Source organism: Copadichromis virginalis, linkage group LG17 (assembly GCF_057382275.1).
Source record: "Copadichromis virginalis isolate Kocher_CV1m ecotype Utaka linkage group LG17, C_Virginalis_male_GT1.1, whole genome shotgun sequence".
Lineage (NCBI taxonomy): Eukaryota > Metazoa > Chordata > Actinopteri > Cichliformes > Cichlidae > Copadichromis > Copadichromis virginalis.
The window spans coordinates 3,219,816-3,240,086 of NC_140634.1; the positions used below are offsets into that span (position 1 = coordinate 3,219,816).

A 20,271-nucleotide genomic window follows, 5' to 3' on the forward strand; every position below is an offset into this window, starting at 1 on the left:
GAATGACCTTTTCCTAAATGAATATAAATCTGATATTAAAATCTGATTTTATTTTTTGAAGCTTTAAAATGTGGTTGAACAGCCTTATAAATTAGCTTGTTTCTTATGAAAATTGTTTCTTTTTCAATCTTTTCGTTTAAGTGACACAATTTAAAAGTTTACGTTCAGTTTAAAACCTCACAAAAACATGTTTCAACTTGATTCTTAATAATGGAGAGATTGTCAAGATGCCAAATCTTGCCAAGTTGGTCGAGCATTTCGAGTGCCAGGTTGTAAATAAAAATAGTGAAAGAACTGTGTTGAGCAACCATAAAAGACTGAAGAGGGGATTTATATTTCTTATACAGCCACACCTATTAATAGGAGGTCCATATCACAGGTATACAAAGTGTAATGCTTCACCTGGTGATTGTGTTTGTGTATGCAGGTACTACATATCAAAGGGCGCTATAGTTGACCAACTGGGAGGAGACCTCAACTCCACACCTCTGCACTGGGCTACCAGGTGACACGCTGATATATGCTACTCAGTGGCCTGAAATCGTCCACAGATCAGTGTTTTTATGTTTCGTCATTATGTTTTAATTAGAAAGTGACTAAATCTGACAGACACATTTTAGCTTCTCTGTGTTACGTTCAACAATGCTAGAGCTTCACTCGAACAAACATTTGTGAACTTGAGCCAAATCTATTGTTTATTCTTTTTTCTTTTTAAACCTTAGTGTTTGACAGTTAAATATCGATTTCCTTTGTAATGACCACTAATAACAGGGAAGAGCTCACATGACATCCACACCTCCTTTTCGCATGTAGACAGGGGGCTGAAGCTGTCTCCTCATGAATTATTGATACATTTAACGACAGGCATCTGCACCGTCACTGATACACTGACACCAAGGAGTTGTGTGTCACCCTCTGCTTTGACCCCCAAACCACCCCCATAGCCTCCTCTCCAGCGCCCAGTAACCTTAAAAAGCCCCCAGCCTCCTCAATCTGGATGACCTCAGAATAATAAGCAAATAACAGTCACGCTTTTGTGCAGGGAAACCGATACACACTTTAACTCTCTCAGGCAATAAAGTTAAACTGAAGCTGTGAATTTCTGTCTTTTTCACCTGTAGTTTCTCAAATCTTTATTGCCCTTTCTGGGACGTTTATATCGTAGACAGTGTTGGTCATAAAAAGCCAGTTTTAAGATCCAATATACTGTATGCAGTAAAAGCATGCAGCCACCATAGAAATAAAATGATAAGAAGAGCCAGGCAGTCAGCCTCAAGGCTTCATCAATCATGTGAGGGCCATTTGAGACTGTAGATGTTTACCTTGGTCACCAACTCAAAGCAAGTAAGGAAGCCGGGGCCTCTAAAAGACACATCGTTTTATCTTGTGCATGCTAACAGCTGTTTTTATTTGTTACTTTCTCTAGCTGTGGAGTAAAACTTCAAGATCAGTTTGTGCGTCTTTTAAATGATCCCTTTATTGTGTGTTTATCTTTTCTAGACAAGGCCATCTATCTATGGTGGTGCAGCTCATGAAATATGGTGCTGACCCGTCTTTGATCGATGGCGAGGGCTGCAGCTGCGTCCATTTGGCCGCCCAGTTCGGCCACACTTCCATCGTGGCCTACCTCATTGCCAAAGGACAGGTAGAGAACGCTGCAGCTCAGTATTTTCACAAGAGCGAATGTGCTTATGTGGATTTTTCTGGCATATGTTTAAAAGTCTTGTTGCTGCCAGTGTGAGATACAGTAACATATATCCCTCCGCTGGTTTGCTTTCTGGTTGTTTGTTTGTTTGTTTGTTTTAAAGCCACTCTGAGAGTAGTCTGTATTTTAATAATGCCAGTTCTCTCCATCAGGGGGAGCCTTATTGCCTCTCTTTTGCCTCTCCATGGCTTTTTCAGCTTCTTCAGATGTGGTCATTTGTCTTCCCTCTGTAACAGGATGTGGACATGATGGATCAGAATGGCATGACTCCACTAATGTGGGCGGCTTACAGGACACACAGGTGTGTTTGTTTTAAATGTCTGTTTTTACTTTGCATCTTTAAATTTGTCCCATCGTTATTTAATCCACAATTATGTCCAAACAGTTTATTTTAACTGGCAACACTTCACTGGTTTGTATTCCCAAATTTATTGAGGTCTTTTACAAGATGATGTCAGGGAAGCTCTGTAGCAGGACAATGGCCCTAAACATCAAACTAAATCCACCACAGAATGAATCCAGACTGAGAAAATGTGTCTTTTGGAGAGGGCCCCATTAGGAAGAGAGTCATCTCGGAGAGCTGTTGACATCAGACGTCCTTAGAATTCGCTCCCAGAGATGCTAGTGTGCTGTTATTGCTGCTGAAGGAGGTCTGCAGAGTTACTAAATCCAAGACTTTCCACCAGCAATGCAATAAAGTTCAGTAAAACCACAGAAGATTCTAATTGTTTCTGTGTTTTCTTGTGTACTTGTGGCTTATATTAAGATCAGGTCCCGTTTTACAACCAATCAATTGAGGAAAAAAACAGGAAATTCCATTGGGATTGCATACTTTCCCTTACCGCTGTAATTTACCACTGACAAGATATGTTAATTCTATAGTAGAACTTAGAGTTGGTTATAGTATTTAATAATTATATACACACTGGTCACACACAGGCGGGTTCTTCATGTTGCTACTCAGCTTCATATGAATATTCCCTAATCAGCTGTTTTTCTGGGATTTTGCATTTTAACTTCGTGGTTCATATAGAAGGAAATGGTCGCAATGTAACAGCGCGAAGCTTTCACGATTAGGAAGTGTGTAAATAAAACCATTTTTTATGAAGAGCCTGTTTGTAAGATGCCCTTTACTTTAGTTTGACTCATCTTGCCTGGATCTCCTCCTCTGTGTGACAGTGTGGATCCCACCAGGCTGCTACTCACCTTCAACGTGTCTGTCAACCTGGGTGACAAATATCACAAGAACACGGCGCTGCACTGGGCCGTGCTGGCCGGCAACACCACCGTCATCAGCCTGCTGCTGGACGCCAACGCTAACGTCGATGCACAGAACATCAAGGTAAGCCACGGTTCTCTGTGAACCAGCGTCTCCCTGTAAGCATGCCAGGCTGTTAGCCAGGATGGCAGCCTCTTCTGGATCTTCTTTCAGTGCGCACACAGCTAAAATATGTCTTTTAAATGTATGCAGCAGCTGTTCTTTTTATTATTTTTCAGGGCGAAACACCACTGGATCTTGCCAAGCAAAGGAAGAACGTTTGGATGATCAATCACTTACAGGAAGCACGGCAGGCCAAAGGCTACGACAGCCCGTCCTACCTGAAGAGACTGAAGATGGACAAGGTAGAAACAGACATGGTTACGCTAGCCAGAAACCAAGCGCAGAGGCTTTGTAAATAAGTGAAAGGCACAACATCAATGCTACACAAAAAACGATTATCATTATGTAGCAGTCCAAGTCGCATTTGAAGAATAAAATCAGGTCCAGCTGTCTAAACTTTGCCATTAAAGCTCTTTCATCTTTTCATTTCCAACAGACATGCTCAGACCAGCCTGCTCAGGCTTAGCCTCTTTCTGCACTGCCACAGCATGTCTGCAGTTGCCAGAGAGTCAGATCTGTTATGATGCGTCATCATGGTCATTCACTTCCATCGTGATAAAGAACCTTTTTCTGATCAAAGTCTGAGCTTGACTGAGCCTGAATGCTTGAATGTGGGATGTGTTAAGTGGGCGTTAAAGCCAGAGTGACCTATGTCTGTGGTTAATAATTCCCACTCTCATAGAAGATACAGACTTTTTTCCCCTTTCTCTCAAGAGATTTTTTAGAACAGTAGTTATTAACAGTGCTTAAAATTCTGTTTGAACTCTGCTTTCATTTTTCTGTTTCCATCTTTCTGTCTGTCTCCCTGGATACTCTTAGCTAATTAAGGTAAATTAGACAGAAATCTAGAACACAAACAAACTGAATATGTTTATAGATTTGAGAAGTAGAAGATAAACTCACCATCCCATTTTGGGGTGTCCACATTAGTGCAGCCTTTAGTTTCAGGCTGTGTGCTGTAGTGAGCTTTAGTTGTAGGTTTAGTTGTGGAATGCAGCTAAATTGATTAAATTGCTGCTTGAAATTGAGATATTTGCCATGGAAACCTTTTTTTTTTTTACCTTCCGGTCTAAAAAGCTTTAAAGTTATGGAAAATATCAATGGAGATTAAAAAAATCTGGTCAGGCTATCAATATGGATTCATTACGCAACCCAGGATCAAAAGGTCTTGTGCATTTTTGTCAACATCAACTATCAAGGAGAGGGTCAAAGGACTTACAGCTTTGAGTGGTATAAACAGACAGTTAATTGAAAAATACACTTTGAAATCATGGCATCTGTCAGAAAAGTCAAACTTACCATTTCTCCCTCCCCCTCATTGTCCTGTCCACGTGTCTCTGCTCCTCCAGGAGTTCAGGCAGAAGGTGATGCTGGGAACGCCCTTCGTGGTCATCTGGTTAGTTGGTTTCATCGCTGACCTGGACATCGACTCCTGGCTGATAAAGGGCGTCATGTACGCCGGTGTCTGGGTTGCAGTGCAGTTCCTCTCCAAGTATGTCTCAATCACAACAGTACAGAGATTACTAAAGAGATTATTACATCATATTTAGCACATTTGTTATCATTAGGTAATTTTGTGCATTTAAATGTTGGTTGATTAGATCTCAAGTGTAGCAGTTGAACTGGAGTTCACATGAGGTGGATTTAAGAGAAAAAGTCTAACTGGTTTTTTTTTTGCTCATAAATGTTTCTGTTGTGCTTTTAGTTTTTCACACCACAGGAAACATTGTTAGCTGCCAAAAGATTCGCACTCAGTCAAACACCTGACAAGGATGTGTCATTTTTAATAATCAGATAGAAATGTGTGTTGCACTAGGATGAGGAAAAATCTGTCTGTAGAGTTTAGTGTGACCATCGCGCACACCCAAGTGTCGTCACACTGCACATGAACAGAACAGAATCACAACTTGACACAGATTCATCTCTGTCTCATCCTTTTTCAAACGCTCGGCCCCTTCTCCGTACACACAGACACTATGTTACTCATTGTTTGATCCCCATTACCACCACCATCTGGGCCTGTTGGTAGGATTCACTGTGCCTTGCAGTTAGCTCTCTGGCTACAATAACATTCATCATCCATGGTGTCAGCTTCATATTTACTGACAATCTTGGAATTCTTACTTGGTTTAACAAATAGTTGTGTGAGTAAATGCTGTTGAGTCAAGCTGCAGTTTGTCATCAGCTAATGGCTTCGTGTATTTTTGCAGCTGTTTGACTGCAGCACAGAGAGATGAAGCGTCATACTTCCTTGAGTCCATATGTGGTCAAAAGAGCAGGGTTAAATGTGTCATTCAGTCTAGCAACAGTGAATGCATCACGCTGATGTGTTAAAAGTTTGCACAAATAGCATTCATGGAAAGTGTAGTGAGGTAGTGCCGCCTACTGCTAAACAGCTTCTCTTCTCTCTCTGTAGGGCTTTTTTTGACCACTCCATGCACAGCGCTCTCCCTCTGGGAATCTACCTGGCGACCAAGTTTTGGATGTACACCACCTGGTTTTATTGGTTCTGGAATGATATCCTTTTGGTTTTTCGTGGACTCCACACTACCCAATGCACAAAATATCAAAGGAACTGAAATTAGAGCACCAAGACAGCCTGCCTTTACAGGTCATGCTCACTGAGAACATATTCAGGAAGATGAAATTAGCAATTTTTGTAAGAAGGGTAAAAACAAAGCTCAGTAAAACTGGAAACCTGATAGGTCATCACTGTGACATTGTTGACAGTGACAAAAGAGGAGTAAATGGGAGTGATTCAAACAGCTGTCTAAAGCCAAAAAACAGAAATGTAATAAAATAATGTCGATGCTTTCATGGTCTGGAGTTAAAAACACTTCTAGAAACACTTTCTGTGATGAGCCGCTGTGCGAGGACATCAGTCTTTACTCTCTCTGAGGAAAATTTAGTATCACTCACAATATCCGTGCAAAAAAAGTGTAAAAACTGTTTTCGGAGCAGAAAGCTGTGATATTATTTGGAGATGGTCTCAAACAGAAAACTTTCCATGAACGGTTATGTTGAATTAACTCGTGTGTAGTTTTGGACTTTAGCTGATTTAAGAGTCTTTTGCAGAGAGAGAGACTTGCAATGTGGGGATTCAGTGTTTGACTCTGCTTTATTATCAGCACTGTGGCTGCTGCTTTGAACAAGCACTAAAAGATTTAAAACATTGTCTCTGAGGATTCAGCTTGACGAATTCCTCAGCATCAACTGCTGATCTATTTGTTAAAAAAGGCGATCAGTTAGCTTCTTGTGAAGCTCTTTTCAGCCCACCGCTGTCATATTTTTCTTGGACTTGTGTGTGTGACACATCATTTAACTGTAAAAATTATTGTCCACATTTTTGGGGTTAGTTCACTTATATGTTAAAGCAGTATCTTTAATCTTGATTTACGGATAAGTCATGCTACAAAGACCCTTTCATGAATCAGTCATAAATACGAGTACATGTTTTGTAAATGTGATTGCTGGGTGTGGAGAATCTTGTACAGGGTGGGCCATTTGTATGGATACACCGTAATAAAATGGGAATGGTTGGTGATATTAAAGTCCTGTTTGTGGCACATTAGTATATGTGAGGGGGCAAACTCCTCCAGATGGGCGGTGACCATGGTGGCCATTTAGAAGTCGGCCATCTTGGATACAACTTTTGTTTCTTCAATAGGAAGAGGGTCATGTGACACATCAAACTTATTGGTAATGTCAGAAGAAAAACAATGGTGTGCTTGCTTTCAACGTAACTTTATTCTTTCATGAGTTATTTACAAGTTTCTGACCACTTATAAAATGTGTTCAATGTGCTGCCCATTGTGTTGGATTGTCAATGCAACCCTCTTCTCCCACTCTTCACACACTGATAGCAACACTGCAGGAGAAATGCCAGCACAGGCATCCAGTATCCGTAGTTTCAGGTGCTGCACATCTCGTATCTTCACACCATAGACAATTGCCTTCAGCTGACCCCAAAGATAAAAGTCTAAGTGGGTCAGATCTGGAGACCTTGGGGCCATTCAACTGGCCCACGACGACCAATCCACTTTCCAGGAAACTGTTTATCTAGGAATGCTCGGACCTGGCACCCATAATGTGGTGGTGAACCATCTTGCTGGAAAAACTCAGGGAACGTGCCAGCTTCAGTGCAGAAAGAGGGAAACACATCATCATGTAGCAATTTCAAACATCCAGTGGCCTTGAGGTTTCCATTGATGAAGAATGGACCCACTATCGTTGTACCCCATATACCACACCAAACCATCACTTTTGTTGCTCCAACAGTCTTGGAGGGATCCATCCAATGTGGGTTAGTGTCAGACCAATAGTGGTGGTTTTGTTTGTTAACTTCACCATTCACATAAAAGTTTGCCTCATCACTGAACAAAATCTGATGTTTCTTCATTAGTGACAGTTTTCTTGCGTCCACATTTTGGCAAATCCAACACTGAACCAGTTTCACGAAACTTAGCAAGCAGTTTGCTGACTGTAGCATGGGAGGTGGGTGGTCTCGTAGGGTGTCTTGCATTGAAATCTGCTGCAATGACCCGGTTACTGCGTTCACCGGATATCAACACGATTTCGGTCCGCTCCTCACGTGTTAACCTCTTCGACATGTCAATGGCTGTGAACAAAGAGTAACCTGTAAATAACTCATTAAAGAATAAAGTTACGTTGAAACCAAGCACACCATTGTTTTTCTTCTGACATTACCAATAAGTTTGATGTGTCACATGGCCCTCTTCCTATTGAAAAAACAAAAGTTGTATCCAAGATGGCCGACTTCTAAATGGCCACCATGGTCACCACCCATCTGGAGGAGTTTGCCCCCTCACATATACTAATGTGCCACAAACAGGACTTTAATATCACCAACCATTCCCATGTTATTACGGTGTATCCATATAAATGGCCCACCCTGTAGAATAAAGCTTATACTTTTGGCAGACGCTAACTAAAGATTAGCAGGAAAATTGCTTGTGTGAGCAGGTTACAGAGCAGTAAGTTGGAATAAAGGTGCGGTCAGAGGAGAGAGATGTTTATGCAAAGAGCAGAAGGAGCTGATTGAAAATACATGAAACAAGTGGAACCATGAAGCTCGAGCGTGTCTAAATGAAGGAGCTCTTTAGTTTTCTGCAGCTGTGTTAATATTTGTGAGAGCGTGTAGTGTAGCAGCTGGTAGGTGAAGGCTAACAGAGCGAGTGCCTGTTGCTCCCAGCACTGCTGCTTTTTTTTTTAAATCAGTGAAAGAATTGGCTTTCTGTTCCGAAGCTGCTTATTACAGGAAATGAAAGCAGAGGTCTCGTTTGTGGACGGCATTTAATTTTCTGCCTCGTTGCTCCCCTAATGGGAAGCGAGAGCAGGATACCTTTGGCCTGAGTTTGTTGAAAAAGATAACGCTGCTCTGAAGATCGTTTTGGTTATTTTTTTTAAATGCTGCTGGTGTCCTCGGCAGATTTCTCACGCATGTTTGGTGCACTTCGATTGCATTGACCATATATTGCTGAGACAGCTCTATTAGAGCAGCAGACAAGCTCTTGAGCTGCCAGCTTAGCATGTGTGCATTCATCTTGAAAAAGAGCAAAGGTTTGCTGGTGATACATTGTGTTTGCACATGAATCATTTACCAAAATAAGCCCTTTGAAAGATTTCAGATTTAACCATAAATCTGCATGCAGTGAGAGGTCTCTTCTGCTTATTCAGTTGAAGGGCATGCTGATTCATGTCCCAGAGTGTGTAGGCAGGTCAGCTTTTCTTGTGCAGCGCTGCAGAGTGTGGCATGTCTGCTGGAAACCGGTCAGCCTGTCACCCAGTTGTCAAGTCGACTGCTTGTTTTATACATTAGTACTCAGAATGTTTCTAATCTCATTTATGGAAATGAAGTGGTGTGCTCTCGACAACACTGGGTGGCTGTAGCTCAGGTGGTAGAGCAGATCAGCTACTAACCGGAAGGCTGGTGGTTCGATCCCAAATATCCATGGGCAAGATACTAACCCCATGTTGCTCTGTGTATGAATGTTAGACAGTAAGCACTTAACAGTTTAGAAAAAGTGCTTGTGTGAATGGGTGTGATTGGGTGAAGGAATTGTATAAAGTTGTATGAAGCGCTTTGAGTGCTCAGAGTAGATGAGCGCTATATAAGAACAAGTCCATTTACCATCATTTATAACTAGAACTTAATGATAAATGTAATGTCACTGTTTACACTCCTGCATAGCAACAGCAGGAGACACAGAAAGGTTTTAAGTAAGCATTTCTCTGATGCTGTTAGCTAAAAGAAAATTAAGATTAAGGATGAGCTGGATGTATTGTTTGCCCACATGTGTAAAAGTGTTTAAAGCTACTCAAAGCATCTCTCGAATGTTTTCTCTAAAGCTTGCCATAAGCGCTTGCTGCTATAAGAGACTAACAGCCACAGTTTTAGCCACTCTTTCCTGGACTTTCTAACAATTTCATTGTGTTCAGTCTTTTTAATGCACAAAAAGGGGTACAAGTAGACATTCATCTCCATATTTGAGGAAGAAAGTTTAATGAAAGCAGGCTTCAAAATAAACCAGATCAACCATAAAGTCCATTTAGTGTGACATTTTTGTGTTACTAGAGGCAGAAAATAGCAGCTGATATACAGTATATCAATGTGAAAATGTCATATTTCCATCATGTCTTCACTCCACTGACTGCATGTCTTGCTTCACCCAGCTCTTATTCCTGTTATTTATGCAACTGTGGTGGACGGAGATCAATTCAGATTTTCCAAAAAATGAGTTTAACATCGATGGGTGACTCATCTCGTCCCTCACCCATATGCTTGTCAGAAAGTTGTTCCAGCTCTATCTAGCACTTTGTTTAAGGCATACTCGAATGTCCTCTTTGTATTCTCCAGACTGTGCTGTCAGGGGAGGCATTGGCCCTGCACTGGAGGTTGGACGACTCCCCAGCTTCATGCATGCCTGCAGCTCAGATGAACTTGTTTTGAACTTTGACGTCCCACCACCCCCACCCACCTGATGCTGTGGGGAAATCCACAGATTCACACAGACTTGTAATAAGCAGGCAGTCAAAATATTAATGACCAGAATTGGACAGAAAGAGTTTGACAGACACGTTGCACACCTTTCTTCTTCCTCCCAGGTTTAAACTAAGAGTTCTGACCCACTTTCTGCCGTTGTGAGTCCATTATTGTTCTCAGGCCTGCTGTTGAAATGGGATCAAGTGACGTGGGTGGAGCTCTGTAAGAGCACGTTTAAGTCTTTTCCAGACTTGGATCATATTTCCCTCAGTACTAAGAAGGAAAAGAAGGGAAGACGTTTCTCCTAAGTGGGTTTCAAGCAGGTGAATGTCTGAAAATGGTTCAAATATGGCATTGAAATGGAAGGAGAGTATAGAGACTTCATGCAGATTTTTGTTTATAATCAGTATGACTATGCACCATTTATCCTGCACTTGCTTAATTATACATCCTCTGCATGCTGTCATTAGTGACATGTATGACTCTGTGTCAGCTGCCTTTCCACCGCCGAGGCCTTCTAAAGAAAAATGGCTGCTGTGGGGACATGCTGACCATCACTCCCCAAGGAAGCATTGAGACCCATTTGTCTGAGGATTGGCATTGATCACCGGCCCCTCTTCAGTATCTCCACTAGTCATTGAGTTAGTAGACCAATTATGTGGTTCAGAGAGTGTTTAACTTAGCGGGTCATCTGAGCGGGCGCAGTATCAGCACCCAGGTCTTTACAGAGACACTTATGAAGATCAATGCGCTCTAAGGGATGTATAGGCCTCTATCACTTAGTCAGTGCAGTCATGAAGGTGCTGGAGGGTTTTTCTCACCAACAAAAACCACAGTGGTCATAGTGCTTCTTCATAGCTGCTTACAATAGTGATTTGCTGCTGATCTCTGTTATCCTGAACCCTTATTGCCGCTTCAGTGTTGTCAGTTAGGAGGTTTGGTGTAACCTGTCACGTCTCTTTTTTACATGCAGCTTTTTTTGACAGAAGATTCCAGAGTTAAGCATGAAATGTTTGTGTGCATCCTCTGTGTCCAACACTTAATTTTTTAAAAAAAGGATCAGGTTGTGCAACTGTAGCCACTATTTGAGTCAGAAGATGATACAGCTTAGATGGTTACAATAAACATGTGCTTTTTTTGAAGGCCAGTAAAAAGGCCAAGCTCTCTCTTCTGGTTAAAAGGCCTAGCTTGTGGCTAGAACTGCCTGTTCTGTGTTCGGTCCATATTTCATGTACCAACTTTTGGATCAATTGCAAATTAAATTATTGTTTTTCAGTCAAGTTTGAGATTTTGAAATAGGGGATTCTGACCAAGCCAGGGGGTAGTTCTGACTGAGAAACTGAGCAATGCTCGCACAGCGGTGAATTTTCACCCACAGCATGTCAGCTGAAAATTCACCGCTACTTTATTGCTTTAGTGTAAACAGAAAATGATTTGGACCATAAACTATTTAGGAAAATCTTTATTAAGGTCATAAGGTCATTCTCTGCACTTAGGTATGTTTTTACAGCCAGAAGAGTCGCCCCCTGCTGGCCTCTAGAAAGAATGTAGGCACTTTTGAAAGTGCAATAGTTCTGTGATGTATCCTGGCGACTTTGCTGATGCTTTGACTTTTCCGGGCATCAGTGTGAGGCTCACATGAAATCCTTGATACATATTAAATATCCTTCAGGCGTTCAGGCTCCTCTCTGCTCATTTTCAGGTTCAGATCTTGGTAGATTGCTACATACCTGCACAACTCCAAGTGTTCCCATCAGCCTCAGTGCAGCTGTGGTCATGAAGTTAACTAATTTTACCAGATATTAGTGGCGCCATCATATAGTAGTATACACCTTAACCCAACAACCAAACAATCCTGTGTTTGGTCCCGGGTGGTGACAGATCTCTTGGAGGTTATGGCAGGAAGGGCATCTGCCAAATCAAACACGGTGGTCCACCCTCTGTGGTGACCCCCTGTGAATAAAGGAACAGCCAAAAGAAGCTTTCTTTCTAGTCAGCAGTTACTGTAAACTAAGATGTTGAACAAATAGTTAGCAAAACTATGTTATTGGTTATAGAATCTCTTCTTTCTGGATGCCTTAACAGACTGATACTTTATTGTGGAAATCAGCTAAATACCAAATCTAGGATCCCTGTACGTTTGGATTATAGTACACTTGAGTTAGAATCAGTTCAGATGTTTCAATTTCCCGAATATGATCTCAGCACATAAATGCAACACATTTGCCACCTTTTAGAAGGATCACCGTGATGTTGAGCACAGTTAATGTGCTGTTGATGGGCATCACAGTCACTAGTGTGAGGCCAGTTACACCAATTAAACCAGCTGCTATGAAAGAGTGTTTATATCTATAGACTGAAAATCACGTGGCTGTAGTTTGTTGAATCACTTTCTGCTTCATGCTTTAGTGTTGGTCTGAATTTTCTGGTACTTTTTCACATCTGCATGTCACTCCAGGTTTTTCTCAGACACAGAGGTGAGTATTTGGCAGTTTGGACTTCACAGTGTGACTCTGCTGTTTTCTCTGGGATTCAGCTGAGTCATGCACACCTGCAAAGGTGACTTAGACTGCAGCCAAAAGCTGGCACAGCGCACACTGTCTACGGGTAAACACAGGACCGTGAAACAGGCTGCTGATTTGCGTATTCGCCGAGGAATAGAGCATCTCTGTTATGATGAACTGGCCTTACATGCTCTTAGATGGATGTGTTAACTCAGTTATGTAATAACTCTGATTCTCTGTGAAATACATTAACTGTTTAAATCAGAAGCTGCTACGAGCTGCTTTGACAGGCTGACGCTCCCTCTTTAGCTTGGGTGGGTGGAGATGAGACAGAGCTGCTCCCTGCGTCACAGTTCACCTCGTAGTCAAGCTGCTATGACGAGAGAAAGTCTAACTCAAGCTGCCGTCAGTGTAGTAACACTTCCTGAAGCAACAGATCGGGCCGGGTGTTTCTATTCTCTTGCACAATAATGCAGTAGTTTCCAGGGAAAGTAAATTCCACGCTGCTTCTCTTATAACTCAGGAATGTGAAACATTCCCAGCTTAGAATGGGTTTCAAACAGTTTGCTGATAAAGTGTTACATCTCCAACAAGATAAATGTGTCTAGACGTGGCTGAAGCACGATGCTGTTTCTTATCGCCTTGCATCGGCCACCGGGGCTGTTACACTGGTTTAAACCGAGGAGCTCACCGTTAAAGTAACAAATGGAATCCTGTCTTCTTCCTTGACCTCATGCACATCTCCCCTTTGCCACCGTCCACGTGCCCTTCCTCATTAACACCCTGGCTCTGTTCTACAACTTTGGTAAATCCTGGAAGTCTGATCCAGGAATCATCAAAGCATCCGAGGAGCAGAAGAAAAAGGTAAAACCTGTTAATTTTTCGGGGGTGTATTTCACAGAGAGGCTGTTCTTGTTTTGACGTGTTGGTGTATGCTGGCATGAGGGCTAATGTCTCTCTTCCTCTCATTATCACACACTAATAGGAGACAACAGAGGCTCTTCTTGTTATCGGGCCCCACATCCCCATCCTGTGATTGATGAGAGCTAAATTTACCCTGCATTGTTAGCACAGTGCAGCGGCTGGGCAGTCACCTCAGAACAAAGGCTACGGAGCCCTCTGTTCCCTGTGGAGGATCCCCGTCCAACTCTTGCTGTCCTTTGATGTCGAATTTTGGATTTATTTACTTTGAGATTTGTTGTTAAAGCAAGCTGATAAAACACAAGAGGAACAACATTAGCTAACGCAGGAACTGGGCCGTAAAAAGAAAGGCATTGAAATTGAATTGAGATCTTAAATTCATACAAGCCTTTGTCCCAATTCACTGTGAGTCAGCCAAGCTTCCAGTGTGAGCTTTCAGCCTCAGCTTGGTCTTGTGTTGCAATGCCAAAGATGAATTTCTAGGGTTTTCATTCTCTCTCTCTCTTTCTCTTTTTTTTTTTTTTAACCTCCCCAGACAATTGTGGAGCTTGCAGAGACAGGCAGCCTGGATCTGAGCATATTCTGCAGCACCTGTTTGGTAAAACTCTTTTGTTTGTTTGTTTTTGCCCCCAAGCATCTGTAACTTCCAGCAAAACAGATAACGCTAAAGACGTATCATTTGTTTTTCCCCGCAGATACGGAAGCCCATTCGGTCCAAACACTGCGCCGTGTGCAACCGCTGCATTGCCAAGTTTGACCACCACTGTCCCTGGGTGGGGAACTGTGTGGGTACGTTAAGAACCAGAACTGCAGATTTACGAGGATCACAACAGCACACGCACTTCCAAAGAGCTCATGTTTTTCCTCCCCACATTCACAGCTGTCTTTTTTCATTGTGTTTTATAAAAGCTACAGCGAAGCTGTTCTGACTGAAGGCTCTGCTTTCAATTTACTCTGCTGCCGCACAACAGAGAGGCAAATTAGTGTATATAGGTTTTTACTGCCACGTCGGGGAACACTAGCAGGGCCGTAGTGTAGATCGCCTTAAGGTTAGAGTTAATGCACAGCCACTAAGACAAATAAACAAGCAGGTAATAATTTGTCATAGAAAGTAAAGAACCTGTAAAAACAAAGAGTCGAGGCAACAATGACGAATGGTTTAATGACAGGGTGCAGGAAATGAAGAGGAGCACAAAGCAAACCAGCCTTAAAATGAAGTGCTAATGGGAAGTATGTGTGCTGAGGATTGTGGTGTGAAAGCAGTGTGTAGATAATAGGGGAAGGAAGGCGTGGCAGAGGGCTTGTAACACTTTGAAAGCATGCGGTCAGAATGAAGCTTTGAAAGTGAGGAAACAGTCTGAACAAACAGCAGGTCCCTCCTCCTGACAGTCCTCTCAGCCTGCTGGCACCACAGAGCTCATAAACCCAGTCAATACAATTATATACACTGAACTGAATATTACTAATATTAAAATATTGTATTTTTACCCAGAAACTGCTGCGCAACTGTAGCGTAACAAATCATACAACATGCCTGCATACCCCCAAGTTAATGAATGTTTTCCTGCACAATAAAACTGGGTCCTTAAATCCTGAAGTGAAAGAATTCAATATTTTGATTAAACAAATGTAACCAGTAATGTCAAGCTCTGCTTTTGGCCCCATCTCTCTGAACACTGGAATAGTTATTTAAGGTTATTTTAAAGCCTGTCCTACTCAAATATGTGATTCTCATGGACATTTCATGCACAGACACTCAGGATGGTATACATGTAGGTTGAAAATGTATAAAAGCAATCAGATGATGCACCGTGTCTCTGCTGGTCCATCCATCCACATTTTAAAGTTGTTAAGAAGTATTTTAACAACATTTAACTTGTTAAAACCTGCAGATATGTGTGCAAAACCTTCAGTAAAAATGTAGCTGAACTTCAAGAGAAAAGGATGAACAGCTGATATTTTTTGTGTAGCACATGCCAAAGTTTCCTTGATCTCTGTAGAGAGTCAGAGTCCAGTATTTGGCAAAAGTCTGGGTTAGAGTTGATGTCAAGACTGTTATCTACAGAGATACAGTCCATCTTCATTTCAGAGAGAGTCAAGTGGATCAGAATGCTCTTTATTGTCCAGCACAGCACGAGTCCAACCAGGAACTTGATGCTCGGAGAAGAAAGAGAGCTTAACCTGGAGCACAGGAAGTGCGGGTGAAAGTAAAGGTGCAGGTTTGGGGAAGAACAGAGCCACGTGTGCATGAGCAGCGATTATTCGAGTGACAGGGCAGAGTTTTAAGGGAGAAGCTCAAATCAAGTAATCATGTTCTTAACTTGAAGCACTGCATTAATGAATGATGGGAATTACTTCTGCATTTCTCTGTTGTCTAACCTTCAGTTCTGTTCAAACAATTAAACTGAGAACTGGACGTGTATCGCTGTGACATTAGGACACTTGCTTCTTGTGTACAGGAAGTGGGAATCACCGCTACTTCATGGGTTACCTCTTCTTCCTGCTCTGCATGATCTGCTGGATGATGTACGGCTGTATCTCCTGTAAGCAGAACATACCGCTTTTAAAAATGTTGCTCATTTCTCACGCCGCTCCTGTTTCTCTGCTAACGCCTTTGATTCTCCCTCGCTCCTCCCCCAATCAGACTGGAGGATCCACTGCGCCACCAGTTACGCCAAGGATGGTTTCTGGCTCTATCTGACACAGATCGCCTCCTGCTCCCCTTGGATGTTCTGGATGTTCCTCAACAGTGTCTTCCACTTCATGTGGGTGGCCGTGCTCATCATGTGTCAGCTCTATCAGGTACGAGTTTACGCCAAGTTTACATCGGAAAAAGCAGAGAGGTGTTGTTGTGATATAAGTGAGAACAGCTGTAATCGCTTTGACTCTCAGTAGCGAGTTACGTGCTACATTGCGGCTCACCTCTTTGCTCTGACATCTTGTAGATCGCCGCTCTCGGAATCACCACCAACGAGAGGATGAACGCTCGGAGATACAAGCACTTTAAAGTTACAGCCACCTCCATCGAGAGCCCCTTTAAGTAAGCGACCTTCATTCTCACCAGCTCACTGAAGCTGCAGCTGAGGTTAAACCATTGTCTCATCCAGCTTTGGAGCAGAGGATGCTTCTGCACAGTGAGGGGAAAAGGGAGTTTGTGGTTTTCTTACATTCTTAAAAGTTTAACGACACCAACTTCTCCCAGCGGTGTTGTCTTTTTTAAACTCACTTCAGTGTAAGCATCATTTTAAATATTATTTCCAAAGAAACTATTGAGGGTGAGAAACACAAAAATTTTTAAGTCAAAAAGTGAAAAACAAGAAAACAGAAGCAGGTTTTTTCTATTTAGTGATTTCTTTCTAAAATGGAATATTAGCAGCTGTTCAGGTCAGTTTCTCGGCTTTGAATTTCCTCAAAAAAGTGAAAGATTTTTGGTTGTTAGTTGGTACCATAACAGGAAAATGCATCAATTTGAAATAAGGCTAAATAGATTCAGGACCTTTACTGAACTGATTAAGTTTAGGGGGAAAAACATTTCTAAACAGTACTGGCATATAGTCGAACACTAGATATTAGTACTAGATAGTGCAGGTAATTTCACTCAGATGTATCATTGTATTAAATTCGGAGGGTTGAATTTCTGATGTATAGATTTCTTTGGCCTGTATTTGTACACAGAGAAAGAATTAAGCTCTGTTTTTGTCTCAGTGTACTTAACACAGCAGTATAGCATTTTTATACGTGCAATGGTGCAGAGTGCAAAGACGTTTGAATAAATTAATGAATAAATAGAGGGCAGATAACAGGCTGCTATATGTGTATGTATAGAATGCTTAAGCTTGCAGCATTAATTCCCCTCTCATGTCTCTCTGTAGTCACGGCTGCATCAGAAACCTCATAGATTTCTTTGAAATCCGCTGCTGCGGCCTGATCCGGCCCGTCACGGTGGACTGGACCACACAGTACACAATAGAATACGACCAGACGTCTGGCTCGGGCTACCAGCTGGTGTAGAGGAGGAGGAGTAAGAGGATGAAGAGGGAAGGGGAGTGTGAGCAGAGCGTGGATGGATAAATGGACGACCCTCACTCTCCCTCTCCACCCCTCCTCTGGCGAGCATATCTGAGTGATGGCGTTCTTGTGAGCACCTGCTTTTTGGACCATCTCTCCCTCACCGATCAAACAACAACAAAAAGAATCAGCCAGGACTAGCATGCTGTTACGGGGCAACACCACACCCACCCCCTCCCCCTGGCCTTCACCACCACCACCTTTACTACTATTACTACTACTATTACTCTACCTTTGCCGCTGACCAACTCTCTTCGTCTCTTCTCCTGAGCTCTTTGGACGGTGCGTTGCTGCCAGGCACAAATGCCGAGGAGAGAGGAATTACAAAACTTAAAAGCTCTTCTATCCGGAGACTCGACACTGCAGAAAAAGTAGAGCCACGAAGAGGCGACGCTGTTCTTTCCCCGTCCCCCACTCGATATCTTATTTATGGTGTCCCTGTCCGTGTGCCCCGTACATGTCTGTTTCTGATTGGTCCGGGCGCTCTGCCGTTCCTGTCACAACTAACTGTGGTGAAAGATAAAAGAAAGTTGTTTTTTTTTAAATATATACGTGTATATGAAAAAAAGCAAGAAATCGTTTTAAAGTATGATAGAAATAAGGGAATGTCTTTTAAGGTCTTGTTTTTTGTTTTTATTCTGCACCGTGATGAGTTTCCAGCGCAGCTGATGATTTGCCAACCAGTGCTGAACTTGTCATAGGAGAGAGTTTGGTTAGAGGGAGCCGCTGCAGAAGTCCCACTTCTCACCTGCTCGAGTTAAAGCTGCTTTCCTCTTGAGACACAGGCTTAGTGCGAATAGGAGGGGTTTAACCCCAGAGTAGTTGCTGTGCAGTAAGAACGCAGGATTGGGAGCGCACGGAGAACGACTCCTTCAGCGGCGACCGCTCTAGAAACGTGACAGAAACGATCCTACAGACAATGTGATACTATGTGAGGTATATTTATTTTCAAGCTATTTATAGAGAAAGTAACTATGTTCTAGCAACATCATCTTTACATTTCAGATCAACTTAGCTGAGTAGGTTTTATGAGTTAAAAAAGGCGTGCGTACGTGTAGCTGTAGAAGATGGAGGGCAGAGAAGCTTGCCTGCAAACCCCTGTAGGCGGCTACAGCAAGTGTATTTATTACCTGCAGAGTTTAAGAGAAGGCAGCGGGAGGACAGATGAGTTTACAAGGGTTTCATTCCGTGTTTTTCTTCAGAAGCTGTACAGTCTTATTTGTTTGTCGTGTCATTTGTCTGCCTACATTATTGCACTGATATTTTTTTTTTTCAAGTTTGAATTTTTTTTTAATTTTGGCCATTACTGAACAGAAGCAGAGCTTCACGCCGACGCTTCCATTGTTTACACAGAAGGAAAAGGACGGGCCGCCTCACATCGCTTTCTGTCCGGACCCCCGCACACGCAGCCTGCTCCACAGCAGCAGGAGGATGACCTGAGATGTCAAGAATGTGCATCTGTACATAAACATCATCTCCCTCTGCTTTTTCTTTTCATCAGTGTTAGCCCAACAGTGCTCCTGGACCTTTTTTTTCTTTTCTCGCGTTTGGGGGATTTCTTCCAAACAAGCCGAAAAAGGAGAAACTCGAGTGACTATACTCCAAGTGTATGACTGTAGCTTTTAGTGATGTCCGTCACTGCTGTCTATAGGCGTTTTAACTCTTACGAAGCTCCACTGCATGTATGATGCTTGGGACAGCCGGGCTGTCGCCGCCCCTGTCGTCGTCGTCTTCTTCATGGTGGCAGCCAAGCGAGCCCTGTATCTGTATATAGTGAATGTTAAGTATTTGCAAGTACTTTTCTGCATTTTGTTCATTTGTCCTTTTTTAGGTTTCTTTCTCTCAAATCCAGTGTATTTAGTGAAAGTTGTCCTTCAGGTCGCCAGCTTTCCAGTGGGACCCTCCCTGTGCAAGCGTGTAATATATTTGAATGTTCCATTTTTTGTTTGTTTTATTTCTACCTTATATACCGCTGGGTTTGTTATTACCACTGGATGTACAAATTGTAAAGCAAAGACACTAGAGAACTAAGGCAGATGCCATTTTTGTTTTATTTTGGTTCTGTTTTTTAAAAGCTGAAATGTGATCATGCAATAGTTTTAAGGATAGAGGGAGGTTATATTATATAAAAGGCCTCCGAAACTTTTGAGCCTAGTGTTTGCATCATCAGAAGGGGACGGTTATGTCATCATTACATGTTTCAAGCCTCCATCTTTACTAACCACTGATGTCACTGCTGCCCTAAGAACATGACACACAGCAGCTTTGTTTTGTGTGCTTTAATGGTCAGAAGGCCCTGACCCAGCTGTACATTTCATATCAGTAACTAGCCTCTTGTGTTCTAATAATGCCTTTTAAGTGAACATAGATATATGCAGGCTAGTTTTGTTTTTTGTTTTTCTTTAGGGCGGTTCACCACTTCAGGCTCACACAGGACATGAATTCAAAGCCATCTCAGTCCTCACTAGTTCTTCCAGCAGCCTAAAAAGTCTCTTCTGTCTCCCCCCTCCCCCGCCTCTCTCACCTTCACCATGTGGGATAGTAAAAGCAGAAAAAAAGAAAGCACATAATCATATCCAGTGCCTCTCTGCCCACCTCCAGACATCACTGTTACTCCGCTTCAGATGTAAACATATGGGCATGGTTCAGTTTTAATGGCTTTAATAATAAAATACAGTCAAATGTGACC

General features: G+C 42.4%; 1 protein-coding gene across 1 annotated transcript in view; it reads left to right on the forward strand.

The window, feature by feature from the left end:
* Positions 1 to 20,269, forward strand: part of zdhhc17 (zDHHC palmitoyltransferase 17) — a 33,732-nt gene extending 13,463 nt beyond the window's left edge. Inside the window, exons 4-17 of the mRNA XM_085436851.1 lie at positions 428 to 505; positions 1,501 to 1,645; positions 1,942 to 2,006; positions 2,885 to 3,047; positions 3,203 to 3,328; positions 4,436 to 4,578; positions 5,503 to 5,603; positions 13,333 to 13,457; positions 14,050 to 14,112; positions 14,210 to 14,303; positions 15,974 to 16,057; positions 16,159 to 16,316; positions 16,460 to 16,554; positions 17,387 to 20,269. Coding sequence (XP_085292977.1) covers positions 428 to 505; positions 1,501 to 1,645; positions 1,942 to 2,006; positions 2,885 to 3,047; positions 3,203 to 3,328; positions 4,436 to 4,578; positions 5,503 to 5,603; positions 13,333 to 13,457; positions 14,050 to 14,112; positions 14,210 to 14,303; positions 15,974 to 16,057; positions 16,159 to 16,316; positions 16,460 to 16,554; positions 17,387 to 17,525 — 1,579 coding nt within the window. The 3' untranslated portion in view covers positions 17,526 to 20,269. The remainder of the gene's footprint in view (positions 1 to 427; positions 506 to 1,500; positions 1,646 to 1,941; positions 2,007 to 2,884; positions 3,048 to 3,202; positions 3,329 to 4,435; positions 4,579 to 5,502; positions 5,604 to 13,332; positions 13,458 to 14,049; positions 14,113 to 14,209; positions 14,304 to 15,973; positions 16,058 to 16,158; positions 16,317 to 16,459; positions 16,555 to 17,386) is intronic.
* The last annotated feature ends 2 nt before the right edge of the window (positions 20,270 to 20,271 follow it).